The sequence below is a fragment of the Mirounga leonina genome, unplaced genomic scaffold, assembly GCF_011800145.1.
Source record: "Mirounga leonina isolate KUSES-001 unplaced genomic scaffold, KU_Mleo_1.0 Mir_107, whole genome shotgun sequence".
Lineage (NCBI taxonomy): Eukaryota > Metazoa > Chordata > Mammalia > Carnivora > Phocidae > Mirounga > Mirounga leonina.
Window position 1 is genome coordinate 4,547,403 of NW_023270233.1, and position 24,878 is coordinate 4,572,280.

At 41.3% G+C, this 24,878-nt stretch overlaps 1 protein-coding gene across 1 annotated transcript; it reads left to right on the forward strand.

Annotated features, from left to right (window-relative positions):
* LOC118018839 (nucleolar RNA helicase 2) lies at positions 1-24,743 on the forward strand. The gene is made up of 15 exons (XM_035017641.1): positions 1-186; positions 2,267-2,716; positions 4,725-4,800; positions 5,894-6,072; positions 7,537-7,654; positions 8,907-9,092; positions 10,599-10,744; positions 11,872-12,021; positions 12,408-12,569; positions 13,731-13,850; positions 15,416-15,489; positions 17,366-17,525; positions 18,315-18,449; positions 21,249-21,293; positions 22,172-24,743. Exons 1-15 carry the CDS (start codon positions 100-102, stop codon positions 22,469-22,471), a joined length of 2,388 nt encoding a protein of 795 aa, XP_034873532.1. The 5' UTR covers positions 1-99; the 3' UTR covers positions 22,472-24,743.
* The last annotated feature ends 135 nt before the right edge of the window (positions 24,744-24,878 follow it).

Sequence of the window (24,878 nt, forward strand, 5' to 3'; positions counted from 1 at the left end):
CCGGAAGTGACGAACGTCGGTCCTCTAAACGGGTAGTACTGTCTGTTCCTCTCCACGCGGTGGACCTGACCAGTCGGCCTGAATTGCTCGTGCTGAACGATGCCGGGGAAACTCCTTAGTGACGCGGACTTGGACTCAGACACGGCCATGGAAAAAGTGGAGACACCGCGGAAGCAGAATGAGAAGGTGCCACCGAGGGTCGAGGGACCCGGAGCGCTGAGAGGAGCGGGGTACGGGAGCGGGGTGGGGTGCCGGACTGGGAGTCCCTGGCGCGCACGCGGACCCGGCACCTCCGGAGCCCGGCGTAGGGCTCGGCAGAGGGGGTGCCGAAGGGCCGTGCTCTCCGCGGGCGGTGGGCGCTCGAGCGGCCCAGGCCGGACAGGAGCTGGGGTGAGCGCCGCTCCCACGTGGTCCGGAAGTCTGGGCGGCCCGCAGCCGGGGCGCACTTGGCTCTCCACGGTTGGGCCCCACGTTGCTGGCTCAGGCTCTGACCTGACTCCGGGCGTGAGCGTGTGCGGAGGGAATTGTCGGTCAGGGTAGGGACTGAAGCTTTAGACTAGACTAGCGACACTTCAAACACACCTGCACACGTGAGCGGCGTCTGCAGTGACACTTGAGTAGTAAGGGAAGTACAGTTTGTTTTCCGGTCAGCAGCCTTTAGAAGATGAAGTATTCGGCTTAATGTCTACTGACTAGATATTCCGTGGAAATGTAAAGATGTATTGTGTGCTGATTTTTGATAGAGGGCAGGGTGTAGTGGGCTTAAGTTACCTTGATCGCTGTCTGCCTCTATACTGTTACTTCCTTAGTGATTTAACTTGTGACGATTCTCTGATGTGAGATAAGGTCAGTCAGTGAGAACAAAGATTGTCCCTGAATTCCTATTGTGAATGACTTAGAATTTCCTTTCCTTGGCTGTGTATGGGTCTTTTTGATGGGGAGCTTTTACAACAGCAATATTTTGGCGTTGTAGGAAGCCGTGGGAGCACAGACTTGTCCCCACAGGTGGGGAGGAAGTGGTCCTGGTTTACCTGCTCCGCATCAGTGAAGGTATTCAATTGTGGGATGCTCAGGTGAAGAGGGACTTGGCCAAACCCCATTACATTCCAGAGAGACCACTGGATTACGGATGAAAGAACTGAAGTCTTTTTTTTTTTTTTTTAAAGATTTTATTTATTTATTCATGAGAGACAGAGAGACAGAGGCAGAGGGAGAAGCAGGCTCCCCGCAGAGCAGGGAGCCTGATGTGGGACTCGATCCCAGGACTCTGGGATCATGACCTGAGCCAAAGGCAGACGCTTAACCGACTGAGCCACCCAGGCGTCCCTGAAAGAACTGAAGTCTTGTGGGGAGACCAGATTATTTTTCAGATGTCTGAAAGATGATCAGTGTGGGAAAGATTACCCTCATTCATGATTTGAGAGCAGAGGAGGGGCCTGAAGTTTTAGGGGAGCTGATTTCAGCTAAATGTAATAGTCTCCATACTTCTGGGATTGGCCTTTCAGAGAGGTTTTAACAGAGGTACAGCACCTGTCTACTTGGTTTCAGTAATATTAAGTAATTAAAGTAAGTAATATGAAAAGTTGGAAGAGGTCAGACATTTCAGGTAGGAGCCATAGTCGTGGGTTTGGTTTGGTTTGGAGGTTTCACCCATTCCATTTCCTTGTAGTGGTGCTTCTCTCCTCCCCCATTAAATTAGATACATCTTTTTTACACATGGGGAGATAGATTGTGGGGTTTTGTAGATTTTTGGTTCATAAAATGTCTCTGTAAATTCATTTGCACTTGTCAGGTAGCCAAGACAGGTATTAGGAATCCCTGTTTTGCCTGTATAGACATTCTAGCAGAGAAAGAAATCTGTTTAACATTGTCCATCTGTGGACATATATGGCCTTAATACTCTATTAGAATAAATTAAGCTGTACTTGATCACTTTCTATAGTCCTACATATTTAATTTAGAGCATTTTGGAGCATCCCATGAGCCATTCCAAATCCCCTGTGAAAGCTTGACAACATACTCAACTAACATGAATTGAATAGATACCAAGAGGCAGTCTCTTCTAAGCTGATGAAATCATTGATATACACTGTACTTATTTCCATATAGCTAAGAAACGGTACTAAAAAGCATAGTGTTTTGACTTATTACAAGGTGAAAGTACAAATGTTGAAAAATGCCCCCAAATTGTGTTCTTCATAATTATGTGATCTTGAAGTAGTCCAGACTTGATGTATCATTTGTATTTTCTTTATTAATTTTTTAGAAAGGTAGAAAAGAGAAGCCAAAATCTAATAAGGCTGAAGAGGCAACGGAAGTAAAGGAAGAAGTTATTTCCCCCAAAGCTAAAAAAGTCAAAAAGAAAGCCAAGTCTAATGAGGTTGACATGAATTCTCCTAAATCCAGAAAGGCAAAAACGAAAGAGGAGCCATCTCAGGATGACATTATTTCTCCTAAAACCAAAAGTGTGAAAAAACCAAAGGAGTCCATTGAAAAGAAAGTTGTTTCTCCTAAAACCAAAAAGGTAATAAAAAGTGAAGAACCTTCTGAAGACGAAGTAGATGCTCCTAAGCCCAAGAAGATGAAGAAAGAAAAGGAAATGAATGGAGAAATTGGAGAGAAAAGCCCCAGACTGAAGAATGGATTCCCTCATTCCGGACCTGTTTCTAACTCCAGTGAAACCCCTGGGGAAGAAAGTAACAGCGAGTTAGAGCAGGTAGGGTTGTATTTTAATATATAGACTGTATCTTTCACTGTTGTTTCAGATGAATAAGTAGGTAATTGCTACTGGTATTATTTAAAAATGGGAGGGGTGTACCTGGCTGGCTCAGTCAGTAGAGCATGCAGCTCTTGATCTCCACTCTTTTTTTTTTTTTTTAAGATTTTATTTATTTAATTTTATTTTTAGAGAGAGGGAGAGAGAGCGCGAGTGTGCTCTAGCGGTGGGGAGGAGCCGAAGGAGAGGGAGAGAGAGAACCTCAAGCAGACTCCACGCTGAGTGTACAGCCCCATGCAGGCCCTGAGATCATGACCTGATGAGCCAGAACCAAGAGTCGGATGCTTAACTGACTGAGCCAGCCAGGCACCCCTTTACCCAGCTTTTTAAATATTAAATATTTTGGGGGCACCTGGGTGGCTTAGTCGTTAAGCGTCTGCCTTTGGCTCAGGTCATGATCCCAGGGTCCTGGGATCGAGTCCTGCATCGGGCTCCCTGCTCCGTGGGAAACCTGCTTCTCCCTCTCCCACTCCCCCTGCTTGTGTTCTTGCTCTCACTATCTCTCTCTCTGTCTCTGTCAAATAAATAAATAAAATCTTAAAAAAATATATTAAATATTTTTAATGCTTCCATAATCCATCATGTAAATATTTAGAATCACTTAATTCCTCTATTGGGCATTTAGGTTTTTTACTTTCAAATAATGCCACTGTGACCACTTTGTCATAAATGCTTGTTCCTTATTTTCTTTGGATGTATGTGAAAGATGTGGCTGTGGAAAAGGGTTAATGACTTGTTCAACACAGTAGTACAGTAGTGCCCCCTGATCTGACGTCTTGCTTTCCGGGGTTTCATTTTCTTTTTTTTTTTTTTTTAAGATTTTTATTTATTTATTTAACAGAGAGAGAGAGAGCACAAGTAGGCAGAGAGGCAGACAGAGGGAGAGGGAGAAGCAGGCTCTCCGCCGAGCAGGGAGCCCGATGTGGGGCTCGATCCCCGGACCCTGGGATCACGACCTGAGCCGAAGGCAGCCGCCTAACCGACTGAGCCACCCAGGCGCCCCCCAGGGTTTCATTTTCTTTCTTTCTTTTTTTTTTAAGTATTTATTTATTTTAGAGATACAGAGAGAGTGTGAGCAGGGCAGTGGTGGGGGGGGCGCAGAGGGAGAGAGAGAATCTCAGGCCAACTCTGCTGAGCACGAGGCGGGGCTTGATCTCACAACCCTGAGATCATGAGCTGAGCTGAAATCAAGAGTTGGACGCTCAACTGACTGAGCCACCCAGGCGCCCGCTTTCCAGGGTTTTAGTTACTCCCTGTCAACTGTCTTCAGGAGCAGGTGATTCTCTTCCTGACACGTTGTCAAAAGGTTAATAGTAGCCTGCAGCTGCATCACAATGCCTGTGTCATTCACCTCACTTCATCTCATCACTTAGGCATTTTATCAGCTCACATCATCCCAAGAAGGGTGAATGCAGTACAGGAAGGTATTTTGAGAGAGAGACCACATTCATATAATTTTTATTATGGTATATTGTTATAATTGTTCTATTGTTGTTATTGTTAGTCTCTTACTGTGCCTAAACTTATCATGGATATGTATAGGAAAAAACATAGTATATATAAAGGTTCCATACTGTCAGCAGTTTCAGGTATCCACTGGAGGTCTTAGAACAAATCCCCTGTGAAGAAGGGGGGACTACTGTATATTGTGGGTATGGATGGCAATGGAATAGTTGTTGGTCGAGACTGAATCAGCCTTCACTAGCCATGCATAGTATCTGTACAGTATATATTTGGTACAGATTTTCTTTTCTTAGGGTTTTATAGATGATTATGATATATTTCCTTTTTGGATCTTGATTTACCTACCAGAGTTTCTGTGTCTTTTTGGTTGATTTACAAGAGATGTTTTAGAATTGGTTCTTTTGTTTCTTTCTCAGAAGGCTTCTCAATAATTACCGGTAGGGGTGAAGTTACTGATTTCTTTCTGTGGCCCTTTACTTGATAGGAAATACCTGTGGAACAAAAAGAAGGAGATTTCTCTAATTTTCCCATATCTGAACAGACTATTAAACTTCTCAAAGGTAATATTTTTGGAAATATTATATAATGTTAGAATATATATTTGGAAGCACTCCACTGTTTTTGTTGAGATAAAGGACAATATATGTGACCATATAATAAAGTAGATCCATATATACAGTATAGGACTGTACTAATGTTGGCTTTGCTGCCCCTTTTTCTTTAGGATTTTTTTTTTTTTAAAGATTTTATTTATTTATTCATAAGAGACAGAGAGAGAGAGAGGCAGAGGGAGAAGCAGGCTCCCTGCTGAGCAGGGAGCCCGATGGCGGAACTCGATCCCAGGAGTCTGGGATCATGACCTGAGCCGAAGGCAGACGCCCAACCATCTGAGCCACCCAGGCACCCTTCTTTAGGATTTTATTTATTTGAGAGAGAGAAAGCGAGAGAGCACAAGCGGAGGGGGAGGGGCAGAGGGAGAGGGAGAAGCAGACTCCCCACTGAGCAGGGAACCCGATGATGTGATGGTGCAGGGCTCTGATGCAGGGCTTGGTCCCAGGACCGTGGGATCATGACCTGAGCCAAAGGCAGACGCTTAACCAACTGAGCCACCCAGGTGCCCCACTTTACTGCCTCTTAAATAGGTGATTCAATTTTATTCAAACTAGTATGTGTATTCAGAAGTGTGAGGACTGATTGCACTGGTGCAAATAAATGGTTCATGCCATGTTCATATTTTCTTTTTATCCTCTCCCACTTCATGAGACATCTCTTAATGATACCAGCCTTGCTCTGCACTCAGCCTGGCAGTGTGCTTGGGAATGAGCCAGGTAGTCACGGAAGCTTGAGTGGGTGTTTTCTGAATCAGTGTGGCATAGTCTGGACTGCAAAGCACCTGATTCGGGGCTTCTCTTGACCTACAGATGAGATTTCATGACAAGTGACTGAACTCTCAAAATAATATTTACTATAATTTGGTGCTTTAAAGTTTGTTGATATTCTGCAGTCCAGCAGATTCTTCACTACCAGAATACATTGGAACCTGATTTTGTAGATATTGAGCAGAAGGTAGAATTCCTTAATTCTGCAGGACCAGAAGCATGGCTGGTATTTTAAGAACTGCAGTGTCAGATAACATGGTTAATTTGTTCACAGCCCGTGGGGTGACCTTCCTGTTTCCTATACAAGCAAAGACATTTCACCATGTCTATAGTGGAAAGGACTTAATTGCACAGGCGCGGACAGGAACTGGGAAGACATTCTCCTTTGCCATCCCTTTGACTGAGAAACTTCAGGGAGACCTGCAAGACCGGAAAAGAGGCCGTGCCCCTCAGGTAACTATCTTTAACACCGACCTCAGGGGCTCCGTATTGCACAGGAGAAAAAATCTTTTACGCATTGCTTACATCATGTACTATAGTTTTTTACTGGGTTCTCCTTAAAGCCTTTTTTTTTTTTTTTAATCTATTATAGATTTTTATTTGAAGCTAAAGCAGGATTATTCTTTTAAGATTGTTGGCCACAAACCCTATATATTTAAATATTATAATCTGTCTCATGGTTGTGATCACCTGTATTATTAATGCTCATTATGTTCCCTTCAACTCTCTTGATGTACCTGGGGCTTACAGGTTTGATCAAATGTCTGTTACCATTTTTACCTAGATGGAGAAAGCAGTTTTAGTAGAGAGGCATGAGTAGAAGGAGGGGTACTCAAAGAGGTGAAGAGGCCAAGCTTTCTTGTCAAGATGGTGCCCATTGGGTTCATTGCTGGAGAACCTGCCATTTGACAAACTGTAATCTCACCAAAATGCCTATGTTGTCATCATGGTTATGGCTTCTTGCACCTGACTTTCTGGCCCCACCTCACTTGTTTACTGGCCTGCCAGTGTCCATACTCACCCCTCATTCATTCATTGTTTATTGCTCTAAACAAATGCAGCATTAAACAAATGAATTATTCTAGCACTTGGAATTATTCCGGCTTGACACATAGTGGATATTCAGTAAATATCTGTTGGATGAATTTATCTGATGAATCAGTGAATATTCTGAAATCATACTTGTTTCATGCTGTTTCCCTACTTAAAGATCTATAGTAGTTTCATGTTGTATGTCCTATTGGGTCAAACTCAGACTGCTCTGGGATTCAAAGCCCCTCACCATGTGTTGGTCCTGCCTTGTCTTTGTTCTACATTCAATTTACTGTAGTGTAGAGGTTTAGTCTATTGGTTTTGGAGCCCAGCTGTCTGAATTTAAATCCAGGCTTTGCTTCTTAGGCTTTTGGCTCAATATCTTTTGTGTGTTTATTGTAGGTACAATTGTACAATATAATTGCAGGTGGGCCAATAACTTGTGAGAATTAAATCAGAATAATGCATAGTAAGCATTTAGTAGAGCCTGAGACAGTAAAAGCACAAAGATTAGCTAATGTTATCATCAGCAGTGTTACTCCTTGCTCAAATTGTTGCTTTCCTGGAATGCTATTTAAGTGGTAGCAGCTCCAGGAAACTCCCCAGTTCCTCTGGCCCACTCCGTGCAACCCTCCTGGAGCACCTCATGTTTGGACTCTATGTCCCTTCTGATTGGTAAGATCGTAAACTTTTCTTCTGAGTCGATTTGTCAGGGACTGTATTACATTTATGATCCTTCCCCACACAAAGTATGTTGCAAAGCATATAACAGATGTTTTGAAAATACTTGGTAGGATGAGTTGAGCCTTCTGGTGAATTCCAAATTTGTTAAGAAATAAATACTGCATAGTACTTTGAATTCAATGATGAGTTTCTCCTTTTCAGGTGCTGGTTCTTGCACCCACGAGGGAATTGGCAAATCAAGTAAGCAGAGACTTCAGTGACATCACAAGAAAGCTGGCAGTGGCTTGTTTTTATGGTGGGACTCCCTATGGAGGTCAGAGTAAGTAAATCCAAAGCCAACCATTGTTGGGTGCCCTGGTTGGATTTCTCTGACCTCGACATCTGGCTTTACCTAGTTCAGTCATTTTTAGTGGTTTTCTTTTGTCATTGTTTAAAGATGTTCAGGAACATGGTCCTACGTGATGATGTGTCAAATCCTATATATAGTTACTTGGATTTTTGTATTACTTACCTATGTTTATCTAAAGGCTGTAAAGATCTCTTACTGAGCTTAAGAGGATAAAGTCCACTTGGGCCCTTGGCACTAGAAAGTCATGATTCAGAGTTACTCTTTTTATCTGTCAAGGACGATGAATCTGCCTCTTTTGGGGTCTTTATTTCTTTCTTGCTGCAGGTGGGCCTTCTTTCCTCTGGGACCAAGGGCCAAATGGTGCAGGCTCCTATTGTAGGATTCCATTACCTACCAGTTCAAGACCTTGAAACTTTATTATGTAGAGCAGATAAATAATTCAGGAAAGGATTTAAGGCATTAAAAATGTTGCAATTGGCATGCAAGGCTTGTGATTATTTCTTCTCAGCTTTGGTTAAATGAACTGGGCTTTGGCATCAGAAAAGTGTATGTTTGAATCTAGACTCTGCTCACAGTGTGATTTTAAGTTCAAGGTGCTTGGTTTTTTTGCACTTTCATTTGCTCATGTGAAAAAACAAGGTTACTAAAACTCATCCTGCGAGGGTGTTGTGAGGATTCAATTGGCTAATGTATGTAGAGTGCCCAGTGTGACTCCCCACAGACTGCAAGGGCAGTTCAGTAAAAAGCTGCCTCATAAAAAAAAAAAAAAAAAAAAGCTGCATCATTATCATCTCACCTCATCATACTGGACTCCGTTTTCCTGAACATCTTTGGACCTTCTCAAAATATTTACCCTTCTACCCGGTCTCATTCTCTCCATACATGCTTACCTTATATAAAGTTCTTCTCTAAGATTCTTCTTCTCACTTTGTGAAACCTTGACACTTTCTACCATGAAGGAAGTAATTTCTTTCCTGGTGCTTCCATCCCACACCGGCACGTTTTTCTGTTACATCACATAATACACAGACTGTCACTTCTTACCTGTTATCCCTAGATTATCTTGAGTTCCCCCTTGAGTATCTTTATCTTTGATACTTAGCATATTACCTTATGTTTTTAGTTAGTAAATATTTTAGAATAAGAATGTATTTAATTGGTACCCCGGACTAATAAAAGGACTTAAAAACCCTGCATATTTTATCACTGATGTTCTTTATAGTTGAACGCATGCGGAATGGGATTGATATCCTGGTTGGGACCCCAGGTCGTATCAAAGACCACCTGCAGAATGGCAAGCTAGATCTCACCAAACTTAAGCATGTTGTCTTGGATGAAGTTGACCAGATGCTGGATATGGGGTTTGCTGATCAAGTGGAAGAGATTTTAAGTGTGGCATACAAGAAAGGTAAGCTCCAAATTCATGGAGCTGCTGGAAGGGCTTAGAGGAAGGGTGGTGATTAAGCAGTCTTCTAAATGTTAAATGAAACCTTAAATTGGGGGGTGATTTATTTTATTTAGGAAAAATTAAATTTTTTTAAAAAATCATGATTTATGGGGCGCCTGAGTGGCTCAGTCAGTTAAGCAGCTGCCTTCGGCTCAGGTCATGATCCCAGGGCCCTGGGACCGAGCCCTGCATTGGGCTCCCTGCTCTGCGGGAAGCCTTCTTCTCCCTCTCCTTGCCACTTCCCCTGCTTGTGCTCTCTCTCTGTCTGTCTGTTAAATAAATAAAATATTAAAAAAAAAATCATGATTTACCACATAACTATAATGGGGACAATTTGGGAAAGTAAGAGAAGAAAAATATCATATTCTGCCAGCTTGGTGTGCTTTGCTTTTGGTCTCTTTCTTCCTGACTTTGTACTATTGTGCATATGTGCATATGTCTTAATTTTAATCTTATTATGCATATAAAAATTTGGCATAACACTCCATGAAGAGGTTGTGCCAGATTTAATTACATGTATATATTTTAATTTTTACATAATATAAATAAATCTGCTTAGAGACGTTTTTATGCAGATAGCTTCCTTCACATCTCAGTATTTGGAATTTGTGCTTTAGGATGGATGTCCAGTAATAAAATTACTGAGTTTAAAGGTATAAATAGTTCATGCTTCTCAATGTACATTGTTAGTTTTGCTCTCCAGAAGGGTTCTATCTACTTAAACCACCATTTGAGATATATGAAATTGAAGTTACTCAAACTTAAAAAAAAGAAAAAGATGGGGGTTGGGGAGCTTTTTAATACCTGACCTCAAAGAATGAATAGACTGGAATTCTAAACTCAAAAGGCTGAGGAAATGCTAGAGAGTATAGATGAATATAGGATCTGTTCTGGTGGGGGTTTTTTTTATTATTTATTTTTTTATTTTTTTAAAGATTTTGTTTATTTATTTGAGAGAGAGAATGAGATAGAGCATGAGAGTGGGGAGGGTCAGAGGGAGAAGCAGACTCCCTGCTGAGCAGAGAGCCCGATGCGGGACATCCCGGGACTCCAGGATCATGACCTGAGCCGAAAGCGGTCGCCTAACCAACTGAGCCACCCAGGCGTCCCTGTTCTGGTGTTTATTGTAGGTTATTTGCTTAGTGATCTAAACTGTATGGTTACTGGGCTTGATGAACAGATGTTTTCCAGTTATGTCTCATAATGGACAGATATCCCTCATGGTTCATAAAGGCCAGGGGTCAGAAAGCAAAATAACTTCAAAGTACTTTTGGTGTTTCAAGTCTCCTTCACATAAATGACTTTGCCCACTAGGTATCTCTGTGTCTTTCATTTTTGTGCCATCAGTGCCTGGCTCGGCCTCATATGGTCACTGTAGCATGTTGATGGACTCTGGAAGAACTGGGTGAGGTAGAATACTGTGTAGGCTTATTGGAGTTATTCATACTGACTTTTTTCTCCCCAAAGATTCAGAAGACAATCCCCAAACATTGCTTTTTTCTGCAACTTGCCCTCATTGGGTATATAATGTTGCTAAGAAATACATGAAATCTACATATGAACAGGTGGACCTGATTGGTAAAAAGACCCAGAAAACAGCAATAACTGTGGAGGTAAGTGATTCATTCAGCTGCTAGAATTAGTAATAAATTGTATGTCATGTTTTCCCTGTGTCTAATGGTATTAAGATTGGCAAATATACACTGTTTTTCCAGATAAATACTAAATCCTTGTGAAGAGCCAAGTAAAAATCTATTTCTATTTGAGTTGTATGTGGTATCTGTGTTTTCTAAATTTCATTTCTGGTAATCTGATTTCAAAATCTTTTGGAATCTCTGTCTGAATTATGTAAGTAGAAAGAAATTACACCTAGAATTTAAACACTCTGAGGGCAACAGAGAAATCTAGTACTTTGTGTTGAAGCCATTTTCATTTTAGGGTCCAGAGCATAGAATTCCTTTCACCCAAGGAATAGACCTGCAGACCAACTGGCTAATCGCATTTTTAAGTGGATGAAAGGACAAAACATTCAGAAATTTTTCTCTTGTCAGCTACTTGGTTTCCTGTAGGAATCAAGAGAATGATGTTTCTTTTTCTTCATTTACTTGGTTAGTTCAGAAAGTAGAGGAGCTAGGGGCACCTGGGTGGCTCAGTCAGTTGAGCATTCGACTCTTGATCTCAGCTTGGGCTTGATCTCAGGGTCGTGGGTTCAGGTCCTGTGTTGGGCTCTGTGCTGGGCATAGAGCCTACTTTAAAAAAAAAAAGAAACAAAATAGAGGAACCAGAGAAAGGGGAACAGGTCTCTGCTTTTTCTTTTCTTTCTTTCTTTCTTTCTCTTTTTTAAGATTTATTTGTTTATTTCAGAGAGAGAGTGTGGGTGGGGGGAGGGAGAGAGAATCTTAAGCAGAATCCATGCTGAGGGCTGAGCCCAGTGCAGTGCTCGATCTCACAACCTGAGCCAAAACCAAGAGTCGGATGCTTAAAGGTGCCCCGTCCCCCACTTTTAAAAAAAAGACTTACTTACTTAGTTTAGAGAGAGAGATCGAGAAAGAGATGGCTCTTTGCTTTAATGGTTTAGGTGGGGTTTTTTGTTTGTTTTTTTTTTTCCCTCCATACAGTGGTGGCATTTGTCTGCTCTAGTTAGGCTTAAACAATTGCTTCTAGCACCAGTAGCATTGAGCAGGTGATTTCAGGTTCCAGGTAAGCTATACTAAATAGATCTTTTTCCCTCCTTCATAAGCATCTGGCTATCAAGTGCCACTGGACTCAAAGGGCCGCAGTTATTGGGGATGTGATCCGAGTGTATAGTGGTTTTCATGGGCGCACTATCATCTTCTGCGAAACCAAGAAAGAAGCTCAGGAGTTGTCACAGAACGTGTCCATAAAGCAGGTTGGTCCTTCTCCCCTCTTTCCTTTAGGGAGGAAGCCTCTTTCAACTGATAGACCCCATTTACATGTTAGAGCTCACCTGATCTGTCAGTTCCTCTCCCAGGTGAGGAAAGGGTGGCTCAAACCCAAGGCTACACTGGCAAAGTGGGTTTGATCACTCTTGTCTGGTGTTCTTCACCTAGTAAGTATAGCTGGACATTGATTTAATGACCAAGGAGTGGGGGAAAATTTGAGGTTTGTCCATGTAAGGCACATGTTTTTCCTTTTGCTTTATTTTCAGTGGAAGTATCACCAGAGTACATGTATCTTTCTAGGCCTAATGTGTGATGCTAAAAGCACCTGTATTGTTGCATCTGGTATTCTTAGGCCAGTTTATTCCTTTGGCAGGATGCCCAGTCATTACATGGAGATATTCCTCAGAAGCAGAGAGAAATCACTCTGAAGGGTTTTAGAAATGGTGATTTTGGAGTTTTGGTTGCAACCAATGTTGCTGCTCGTGGGTTAGACATCCCTGAGGTTGATCTGGTTGTACAGAGTTCTCCACCAAAGGTAAGTGTTCTGTCCTACAGTTTTATTTTATTTTATTTTGGGTATGAAAAAAATGGGAAGTTGTATTGCTTACTTTCATGTGGTTAGTAATAGCTATCTCTTGAGTGCTAGGATGCTATGGGCGATTTTAAGAACAAATCTCTTTTGAGATCCTTCCCTCAGATCTGACTGTTGAGTGGAAGCGTGGTCAGTGGCCACAGGTTGGAAGGATGGTTTCTGGTTGGAGGGAGTTTGGTAGGCTCGTGCAGGTGGTGTAGTTGTGAAGTAGACTTTGAAGATGGGTGGGACTTAGGCAGGGTGGGGGTAGGATAAACTCACGAGCTAGAGGATAGAGAAGGGGAAAAAAGGCCTGTAGTTAATAGTCGCCGTGGTTAACACTCCTTGGCTTTGTGGGTGATGGGAACTCTGAGGGAGGGCCCTGAAGCAGAGGAGACGTGTGGACGGTGCTTCGTGTAAATAAACGTTGGAGAAGGAGCCTGTTCTGTTCCCATCACTTCCAGTGTGAGGACCCCATCCCTCAGGATTAAAAGGTTGTTTACAATGATAGAAAAAGCTCCCTGACTACTGTGGAGGCTCCAGTTGTTAGAAAGGCAGTCCGGTGGGTGTGGGACATACGTGCTGTTTCAAGGGGCCTGTCCAGTATGATGGCCACGCCACGTGTAGCTGTCGGGCACTGGGAATAGTCGGAGTGACACGTGTGCTCCCAAGTATAAAGGGCACCTTGGATTCTTTTTTATATTTTAAACTTTCCGTTATGTACGCTGGATTTTGCAAGACTTACAAAAAATGTAAAGTATCTCAGTGATAAGCTCTTCCCTGTAGATAGCATATTGAGGTGATACAACTTTTAGATATATTGAGTTAAATAAAATATATCATTAATTTAACCTTTTAGCGGGTTACTGCAAAACTGAAGACTGAAATTACATACGTGATTCTGTAGCACGGCACTATTTAGATGATGCTTTTTGCACATTTGCCCATAGGATAGGGACCACTGTTCTAGAGATTTTTAAAAATTGTGACAGTTCTTTATTTTAGAAATGCTGGGGAACCTCACTCTCTGGGTATGTAATATAACCACAACACTTCCCTCTGCATAGACCACTCAGGTCTTTGTCTCTTTTTGTTCAGTGTCACTCATGTATTTTACTTCATTAGGATGTGGAGTCCTACATTCATCGTTCTGGGAGGACGGGTAGAGCTGGAAGGACGGGGATTTGCATCTGCTTTTATCAGCACAAGGAAGAATATCAGTTAGCACAAGTGGAGCAAAAAGCGGTAAAACTGTTTTCTTAGCCTTCACTCAGCAAATGTTGAATTCTAAAGTCAATCTTTGTTTTTTAAATTCAGTTTCTATTAACTTTAAATTGTATTTATTTCTAGCATGTGGCCATAACTGAAAGTTTGTTAGATACATGTTGTTTTATACATTGTCCTACAATATAAAGCCCATTTTGAAATAAGTTTACATTTGAAAGCAGTGGTTTTGTTTTCCCATATTTACAATCACGTGGGCTATTTTTATGTTTGAACGGCAGTTTTCAGACAATAACATGAACACACCCCAGATGTTTTAAACCTAGGTTAGGGAGTTTTAGGAATTGCTTAAAAACCAAAAAGATAGGGGCGCTTGGGTGGCTCCCTTGGTTAAGCCCCTGACTCGGGGTTTCCGCTCAGGTCATGATCTCTGGGTCCTGGGATCGAGTCCTCTGTTGGGCTCAGCGGGGAGTCTGCTTCAGGATTCTCTCTTCCTCTTGCTCCTCGCCCTTCCCCGCCGCACACACTCGGTCAAATAAGTAAATAAATCTTCAAAACAAAACAAAAAAACCCAAAAGGATAAATTTAAAAGGGAGAGAGAAGACTGATTTTTCTGACAGATTAATCTCTCCTCTTCCCTGTTAGCTGACTGTACTTGGTGACTTGCCTAAGGAGAAGGATAGGGGGCACTTTACCATGCAGAAAGCAGGCAAGCACTCCCCGGCAGGGTGCTTGTGGTTAACATCAGGGATTAGCATATGCCTTGAGAATGATGTGATGAGACAGCATTTGCCTCTGGCTTTCTTCCCCCAAACCCATAATTTCAGTCTAAGCATGCAAAAAACCCAAGACAGCCTCACAGCGAGGGACAACATTTTACAAAATACCTGACCAGCAGTCCTTAAGACCAGCACTCTTAAAACTGTCAAGGTCATGAAAAACAAGAAAAGGCACAAACTGCCACAGATCAGAGGAGACCAAGCACACATGATAACTGAATGTTGTGGTGTCACTGGAACAGAAAAAGGACATTAATAGAAAAACTAGTGAAATTTGAATGAACTCTAGAATTCAGTTAATAGTAATGTGGCAGTGTTGGTTTCTTAGCTATGACAAATGTACTATAGTAGTAATAATAGGGAAACTTAGTACATAGTGTACAGGAACTCTGTAGTATCTTTTTTTTTTTTTAAAGATTTTATTTATTTGACAAAGACACAGTGAGAGAGGGAACACAAGCAGGGGGAGTGGGAGAGGGAGAAGCAGGCCTCCTGCTGAGCAGGGAGCCCAAGGCGGGCTGATGCGGGGCTCGATCCCAGGATCCCAGGATCCTGGGATCATGACCTGAGCCAAAGGCAGACGCTTAATGACTGAGCCACCCAGGCGCCCCAGGAACTGTGTAGTATCTTTGCAACTTTTCTATAAATCTAAAACCATTCTAAGATAAAAAGTTCTTTTTTTTTTTAAGTTTATCTTTTAAATGTATAATAAATATGTTTGGTAATATAAAAAAATTAGGGATTTAATCTCAGTGAAAACAGTTGATGGCCAGATGGTACATTAAACTATGGCTCATTTTCTTGTAGGGAATTAAATTTAAGCGAATAGGGGTTCCTTCTGCAACAGAGATAATAAAAGCTTCCAGCAAAGATGCCATCAGGTATGTTTCCCACCACTGCTGTTCCATTTATTGCCTGACTTTGTGCAGTAATGAGATTTGGTCTTTTAAATTTTATTTATTATTTTAAATGATTTACAACCTCCTTGTTATAAAAATACACTATGCTGAAGTAAAATTTTACAAAATAAAAATCCTGCTTTGTCCTCATCCTTACCCAATCCTGTTCACCAGAGGAAACCACTATTAATAGTTGGGTTTGTCTTGGGCATTTTAAGAAACCGTATGTTAGATATGGTGTGGGTGCTTCCCATGTGAAGACAGATTTTAGGGTCAGAGATTATATTCCACATCGTCATCAATCTCGTCCCCCAGCTGGTAAGAATGAGTTGATTTTTTTTTTTTTTTTGAGTTGATTATTTTTTTAAGGTACCTCTAGCTGGTGAGGATTAGATTAACTAGCAGTGTTTGTCACTGGCATTGGGGGCAAGAGAATTATTTTGTGGGATTGTGCTATAAATTGAAGGATAGTTAGTTGTTTAGCATCTCTCGCTGTGTGGTATTCTGGGAGGCAGGGGGGATTGGTATTATGAAAACCAGAAGGTCCTGACTATTTTCCAAATATTTCCAAGTGGTGACCTACATCCCCTGCTTAAGAACCACTGAGTCTGAGCATCATTTTAGGCTGTTTTCCATAATTATTATAAATATGTGTAATGCTTATCTTAAAAAATAGGGGGAGGGGTGCCTGAGTGACTCAGTCCATTAAGCAGCCCACTCTTAATCTTTGCTCAGGTCTTGATCTCAGGGTCATGAGTTCAGGCCCCACATTGGGCTCTGCACTGGGCACAGAAATGAGGGAGTTTATGATTAGAGGAAATGCTAGGTATTAACATATTAAAAGCTCAAGAAAGGCCTCCAAAGGAAAATAATTTAACTCAGTAATTTTCAAATTTATTTTCACATGGCATACTTTTAAGTATTCTGTAGACAGGGTTCCCTGTGACACCAGTTAAGGAAATTCGGGGTTATGTGGCCAGGAAGGAGAAAAGAGACAAGCTGCCAAGAGATGTCCTGTAGGGGGGCAGCCCTTCCAAAAGAGGCTCCCTCATGTGGCCTTGTTTATCCTTGTCCTGGATGACCTCTTGAAGATGTGACATTTATTACCACCAAGATAATTCCCTAACAAATGTGTATTCTCATAAAAAGTCCGTATCATTTTTAACCTGATTTGGAAGTCTTTTTTCCTTTTATTTCAGAATGGAAATAACTGTAGTGTTTTCTGATTCTAAAAGTAACACATGCGGGGCGCCTGGGTGGCTCAGTCATTAAGCGTCTGCCTTCGGCTCAGGTCATGATCCCAGGGTCCTGGGATTGAGCTCCGCATTGGGCTCCATGCTCAGCGGGGAGCCTGCTTCTCCCTCTCCCACTCCCCCTGCTTGTGTTCCCTCTCTCGCTGTGTCTCTGTCAAATAAATGAATAAAATCTTTTAAAAAAATAAAAGTAACACATGCTTATTGTGAGAAATGTTCAACATTTATTAACATCACTTCCAGTGGCAGCATGGACTTCCGTTGTATCTGTTTCATGGTTTATTTAACCAGTCTGTATTGATGCACATTTTATACTCTTTTTATGTCATAAATAACACTGGTGAACATCTTGGTATTTGTTCTGTTATTTCCTTGGGATGAAACTTTTTTTTATTTGATAGTAAAGTCAAATTAGATGCAATCAAAGGAATGGATTTATTTCCACAAAAATGTGATGATTCCATCTGTACGTTGCATCAAAATGATGTATTAAGATATCTGAAAGATTTGAAGTTACTGATTTATCTTGAGATGGTATTGCCTTGAAAACGCAGTCTGTCCACTTCTGTCCTTTCTCCTAACAAATATACTCAATCACACCATAGGCTTTTGGATTCTGTGCCTCCCACTGCCATCAGTCACTTCAAGCAATCAGCAGAGAGACTGATAGAGGAGAAGGGGGCCGTGGAAGCCTTGGCAGCAGCCCTGGCCCACATTTCAGGAGCCACATCGGTAGACCAGCGCTCTCTGATCAACTCAGACGCGGTAAGGCTTCCTGTCAAACTCTGACCCTTGGTGTTTTTAGTGTGAGCAGGATTTGAAAGGGTTCAGTTAGACTTCTCAATTGTTTTGACTTTTGTATGAAGGTAGATGTACGTAAACAAATCCCATAAAGATGGAAAGTAGATTCGTAGTTTCCAATGTCTCTGTTGAGGGAGAATGACATTGAGTGCGAGTGGGCATGTGGTTTCTTTTTGGGGTTGTGAAATGTTTTGGAATTTTAGATAGTGGTGATGGTTGAAACTTTGTGAATATACTAAAAATCCCTGAACTGTAAACTTCAAAATGGTGAATGTTATGGTATATGAATTATATGTCAGTATTTTTAATCCTAAAAAAAGCCCAACCCTATAAACACATAAATGCATATGATACATTTAGCCAGTATACCTAGAAACTTAGAAAGATATATGCTTTTTTTTCCCTTTTTTTTTTTAAATGAAATTTTTGAGATAATCGTAGGTTTACGTGTAGTTGTAAGAGATAACACAGAGAGATCCCATTTATACTTTGTCTAGTTCCCCCCTCATGGTAACATCTTGCAAAACTGTAATATCACAGCTGGGGTGGTACTAACATTGGCACAATGCATCCATCTTACTCAGAGTTCACCAGTTTTACTTGTACTAAATTGTGTGTATGTGTTGGGGGTGGAGGAGAGGTATAGGCTTTTAGGAAGAACTTTACTGGAAATATTTTAGAAACATGAGGGTAATTTTTTTATCAGTTAGGTTTGTTTTTGAGACTAATTTTTGTTCCCCTTTCTTCTGTAAGGGCTTTGTGACCATGATCTTACGATGCTCAATTGAAATGCCAAACATTAGTTATGCTTGGAAAGAACTTAAAGAGCAGCTGAGCGAGGATATTGATTCCAAAGTGAAAGGAATGGTTTTTCTCAAAGGAAAGCAGGTAAGGAATACCTCTGTTGTGACCTTGCTTAATGTGGATGATAAAACACCGAATGGAGGCTTCTCCCTGTTCTGTGGGGATGCAGCATCTTTTTGCTCTCTAGATCGTCTTCTCCGGGCATGTCATCCATGACCTTCAGTTTGCCACTAAGTCACTAACAGCTACCCCATCTGTATCTCTACCCTGAACTATGCATGCAGTGCCGGACATGAATATCCCGCTCCTTCCCTGACGATTTCTACCCAGATGGGTTATTAAGCAACTGAAAATTATTCAAAATTGAATTCAAAATCTTTAATTCAAACCTGAAATTTAAAATCTTGCCTTCCAAACCTGATGTTCTTTCTTCCGCGTCCTGCTCTCAGTTAATGGTATGCACAAGCCCCGCAGTTCTCAAACATTTTGGTCTCCTGACCCCTTTACATTCTTTTTTTTTTTTTAAGATTTTATTTATTTATTTGAGAGAGAGAGAATGAGAGACAGAGAGCATGCCCTTTACATTCTTAAGACCAAAAACCTTTTGTTTATGTGGGTTAGATCTCTTAATGTTTACCCTATCAGAAATTAAAACTGGATCTCTAAAACCTAAGCATGTCATTGCATTAGCCATCAGAGCAGTGACACCATCACATGTAATACAGTGTCTGGGAAACCCCACTGTGTGCTTATGGGAGAATGAGAGTGGAAAGGACACCTAACGTGTTAGTGTTGTTATGAAAATAGTTTCGACTTGGTGGAACCTCCCCCAAGATCTCAGGTTTCCAGGGGCGCATGAACCACTGGCCTAGTGAACCAGATCAGGTTTATCGCCAACTCTGTGCATGTCTGGGTTCATCTCCTTAAGCAACTCCACATACTGCATGGGTTAAAGGCTCAGCTTTCACACAGAGGGTAGGAGTCTTCACGAGCTGGCTTCTACCCCCCGACCAGCTTCATCTCTGCGTCCTCACCGCGAGTACCCTCCACTCCAGCAGTGCCATGCACAGCTTGCCTTTCTGTCATCCTAAATGTATGCTCAACCCAGTGTTTATGGTCTTTCTTTCTTCCACGTTAACCTTTATGACTTGGCTTGGCCTTAAGTCTCCCTGTGACGCTTCCCTGGGTATACAGTAAAGTTGGGGGCATTTTTATGTGGACCTCAGAGTTCTTAGGGCATGCCTTTATTCAGTTAAATTTTACCTTACCACATGTGCTTGCTTACTGACTGAGCCTCAAGAACACTCTGATGTACTCATGGGCAAAAACTATATTCTAGTTATCATTATATTCCAGTTGAGTGCCTGGTGTTAAATATATGTGAATGAAGGGGCGCCTGGCTGGCTCATTTGGTAGAGCAAGCGACTCTTGATCTTGGGGTCATGAGTTCAAGCACCACATTGGGTGTAGAGATTATAAATAAATAAACTTAAAAAAAAAGTGAATGAAGATTCCCAGTAATTGCAAAATCCATCAGTACCTGATGCTCCCTGTGGTTATAATTGCGTGAATTGGGTGGAAATGAGGTGTTCCTCATAAAATGTTTTAAATGAAGGCAGCCAGGGGAGAGGAGTGCCTGTGTCAGTTGCAGGGGTAGTTCAACTACATTTGTGGAGACCAAGAAATAGGATCTCCTTTATTGAAGGTGATGGCACTGCTTCTGTAAAGTGTTTAAAAAAAAATTCTTTTTTTTCTAAGATTTTTTTTGGGGGGAGGAGCAAGAGAGCATGAATGGGGGTGGGCAGAGAGAGAGGGAGAAGCAGATTCCCCGCTAAGCAGGGAGCCCGATGTGGGGCTCGATCTCAGGACCCCAGGATCATGACCTGAGCCGAAGGCAGACACCTAACTGAGCCACCCTAATTAGGTGCCCTTAATTATTAAAAAACTTTTTTATAGCAGGATGAACTGTGAAAAACTAGAAAAGTAACAATAGAAGATCATTTATTTTGGGGCGCCTGGGTGACTCCGTTAACTGTCCGACTCTTGATTTCAGCTCCAATCATGACCTCAGGGTCATGAGATCAAGTCCTGCATTGGGCTCCATGCTGGGTGTGGAGCCTGCTTAAGATTCTCCCTCTCCTTCACCTATTGCCCCCTCCCTCCCTCTCTCTTTAAAAAAAAAAATAATTTATTTTCTACATTTAGTTAGGTCATCATGAAGACACTTTTTCTTATGGAAAGCAGTATATTTTAATGTAGACCATTGGTTTTAGAGCCATACTGACCAGGTTTTTAAAACCTGCTCTGCAGGGCACCTGGGTGGCTCAGTCATTAAGCGTCTGCCTTCGGCTCAGGTCGTGATCCCAGGGTCCTGGGATCGAGTCCCACATCGGGTTCCCTCCTCGGCAGGAAGCCTGCTCTCCCTCTCCCACTTCCGCTGCTTGTGTTCCTGCTCTCGCTATCTCTGTCTCTGTCAAATAAATAAAAAAATAAAATTTAAAACCTGCTCTGCTTATGAGCTGGGGGCCTTGGACAAGTCAGCATCTCCAAACCTCTGTTTCCTCAGCTCTAAAATGTAGCTAATAGCTACTTGAGGAATTAGCAAAGTGTGATAGCCAAGAATGATCTCTAATCAGTTCTGAATCATTTTGAGTCCCTTTTTTTTTTTGAGGATATTTGAGTCCCAAATATCCTTGGGTTTTTGCTGTTGTGCCTTTGGGAGGTATAACGTATTGGTCTTGGTCTAAAGTTTGTTAAAAATTAATACCTGGAGTCTTTGTTTCTGATTTTTAATGTAATACTTGGTCTTTTGGAATATCACTTAACGTACACATACAGTTCTGGTGAAAGGCTGGGTTAACTTGCATTTGTTTTGATTTCTAGGGTGTTTGCTTTGATGTCCCTACTGCAGCAGTAACAGAAATACAGGTATTATTGTCTCCTGGATTTTGAAGTTAACATATTTAAATTATCAAATGTTCATTACTGGGGCGCCTGGATGTTTCAGTTGGTTGAGCATCTGGCTCTTGAATTGGGCTTCGGTCATGATCTTGGGGCTGTGGGGTAGAGCCCCGTGTCAGGCTGTGCACTCAGCTCAGAGTCTGCTTGGGATTCTCCCCCACCCCCCGCTCATGCTTTCTTGAAAGAAAGAATCTTTTTTTAAAAAATGTGTTCATTACTGAAAATACAAAATAATGGAAAGGGAAACAACAGCTCTAGTCCCTTTTCTAAAAGACAATTAGAATTAATGAATTTTAGTATTTTTTCTCCTAGCCTTTTTAGCCTTTTTTTTTCTAGCCTTTTTATTCTGATAGTTTTCTTACTCAACCTGCCTCTTTTCCTTCTTTCCTTTCTTGTGCACAACATCTAGCTTTTTCCCCTGTGTATGTTGTATGAGGTTTACATAGACATTTTTATTTTTATTATTATTTTTTTTTATTTTTATTTTTTACATAGACATTTTTAAAATTGCTATGTCTTCATTCAGTACTGCTGTGAGAAATGGGTTTGTATATGGTATATTTGCGAGTTTTACTACCTGATAGCTGTGGATACCCTGTACTAATTGAATTGAATAAATGATACAGTGATGAGGGTACCTCTCATGGTGAAACTCTCTTAAACTGTCATGACTGGCTTTTGGGGCATGAAGGTTGTATTTTTTCTAACCAGTGACCTTTTAAATACTAGGTTATGAGTCAGGTTTTTCATTAGAGAAAAAACAAAAAAAAATGGTCTTTCTCATGCTTTTTAAAACCGAATTCAATAAAAATCAGAGTAGGTAAAAATAAACCATTTCTGTGCAGGAAAAATGGCATGATTCACGGCGCTGGCAGCTCTCGGTGGCCACGGAGCAGCCGGAGCTGGAAGGACCACGGGAAGGATACCGAGGCTTCCGGGGACAGCGGGATGGCAGTCGAGGCTTCCGTGGACAGCGGGATGGCAGTCGAGGATTCCGGGGACAGCGGGAAGGCAACAGAAGCTTCAGGGGACAGCGGGAAGGAAATCGAGGCTTCAGAGGACAGGGATCAGGAGGTGGCAACAAAAGTAACAGATCCCAAAACAAAGGCCAGAAGCGGAGTTTCAGTAAAGCATTCGGACAGTAATTTGAAGTAGAGGATTTATGCAGCAACGTGGAACTGAACACTGATTTTCATACAAGGTGGAAAGCACATGAGTTTCCTTCCTGACCACTTGCCTTGTCCCCATCTCTTCCAGAGAGACAAGCTCTGTGGAAATTATTTCATCTGATATAATCACTTGTAACGATTGGGACTTCTGTATCAGGTTTCTCTTTTGAAAAGATGTATGAGTTCATTACATTTTTATTCTGGTACATTGTCTGTAGATTATAAGATAAAAACCAAGCATGTATTTGCCCATACTTTTTAAGTTGACCTGGCTCTGTACTTAAATGGTGTCCTTCCCTGAATACCTATGGGGAAGGCAGCGGTCTCTGGAGAGGCGCTCTGCACAGTCCAGGCTTGGCTCTGTAATTGGCATTCCTCAGCCACCTGCCTAACAGTGACTCATGTGGTCCTGTAACATGTCTTCGGAGAATTAGTACTGAACCATGTTTTGAAGCAAGGTTTCAAACTTAGCTGGGAGGTAATGCATTTTATGGCAGCATATGCTCTAGGTTTGGAGGATGCTGATACATTTGATGGGAGACATATAGACTAGCCATGGTTATGTACATTTTGATACATTTTTAACTTCTTTAAGGTGATTCATGCTTCAGTGAATTCTTCACAGATTTTATCTATCTCTATATAAAAAGTATTTTAGTAAAAAGCAAGTGTCTTTAAGGAATTCCAAATGTATAAGATGGCCCCACAACTTTCTTTGTAAGTAAAGAGGCTGAATAATAATAGGCGCTTGATGATACTGTACTCCACTTCCTACTGGAGGATAAACATTATTTACCAAGAAGGATTTAAGGGAGTGGGGTGCGGAGATTTGCATTGCTGACAAGAGTCAGGAAATCCACTGAAAATGTTTTTCACATGTGAGAAGGAAACCTGTCTCTCTTGAGAGCAAAGAGAGGAGCAAGTGAATGCAAGCAAGATGCATGATAAAGTACTCTTTTCCTGGTAAAAACAGCAGGTCATTAATGTTTCTAGAGTATCAACTTCTAATGGGTAACCTGGGGTTCTAGGTAGAATGATCCAGTGTGGTTTCTCAGAGGCCTAGTTCCTATAGCCACCGTATAGGATCTGTTTCTGTAAGACTGCTATTCCATTGAAAGGTTTTAGCCACTTAGACTTCCTTTTAGGACAATCTCTATATGGTTATTTTAAGTTGTTGCTTTGAGGGAACTGAAGAATTTAATATAGCCCCTGGCCAGGTAACTCTTGAGTTCTCAAATATTCCCGCCAAACTTCTGCACGGGAGCTTAAAAATGGCATTGTTTTCTTGCCTTAATTCCTAGAAATTCTGTATTGGGAATCTCAGGGAATAAACTGATAGGAGAAGTTAAAATACATGGCCCTTCTTTGATTATGTTTGAACAATTGAAATCTTTCTAAGCCCTGGTTTCTCTCACTGGATCGGGTCTTTTTATCTAACTGTGACCTTGCAGTAGGGCGTTCAGATAGCCAACTCAACTCTTTGACGCTTGAGGCAATGTCCTTACCCTGTTTGGACTTCAGTTCTGTCAGTCCTGGATGTTTCTCTGTTTTCAGAAATCCTCTTGGCTTTTCTTTCTTAATCCATTTGTCAATTTTACCACTTTTCCTCCCGCTCCTCATGGCTTCCCATCAAGCCACATGGATTCAGGAGAAGTTGATGACTGCCAGCTCATGTGCTGTGTAGATTATAATTTATTAGATTCCGGTTTTGCTCAAGTACTGAGCATATTTTAATAACAACCAAGATATTTCACGGTTTGGATAGGAATGGATACCTTATCAAGCAGATTGAAAGGGTGCAGTACCTGTCCTTTAGGAAGGAGCAGTTAAAACCTTCATGTGGATTGTGGATTAGCCTATAGAAAAATAATCAGGTAGAAATCAAGAGTAAGGGGAAGATTAATGGGAATTTCACTCTACACAAAGAAAACATGGCTGTTTCAATAAATGAAGTTGAACTTCACCTGGATCTTGGAATCCACACCATATTTATAAATCTATAATCCAGCTGTTACTTGATTTTAGTGGGCGTCTCAGGCTAGCCTGGGAAATGTGGTTTTTACTATTTTCTACAGAGAAAATATTTTCCAATGTATCAAACTCAATGAACTTATAAAATACAATCCATTTTTATGTTGGAGCTATCTGCGCAGCAGTTTCTTTACAATTGTACATAAAATGCTTTTTCTGTAAAATTGAGTTAATGTATGAAATACTGCTTTATGCCAGAATAAAGATACTAGTATTTCCTATTTATATTTTTGGTGGCTTTTTTCCTAAAATGGAGATTAGCTTGAAATTTTTATTTTAAGAGTAATTAAATTATGAGTGTAAAAATCCAAACAGGAGAAAAGGTAAGTTAACAGTCACTCCCTATCTAACC

Coding starts and splice junctions, on each gene's coding strand:
- LOC118018839 (XM_035017641.1), top strand. CDS start 100: ATGCCGGGGAAACTCCTTAGTGACGCGGACTTGGACTCAGACACGGCC. Junction 9,093..10,598: donor AAGTGTGGCATACAAGAAAG/GTAAGCTCCAAA, acceptor TTCTCCCCAAAG/ATTCAGAAGACAATCCCCAA. Junction 17,526..18,314: donor CTCTGATCAACTCAGACGCG/GTAAGGCTTCCT, acceptor TTCTTCTGTAAG/GGCTTTGTGACCATGATCTT.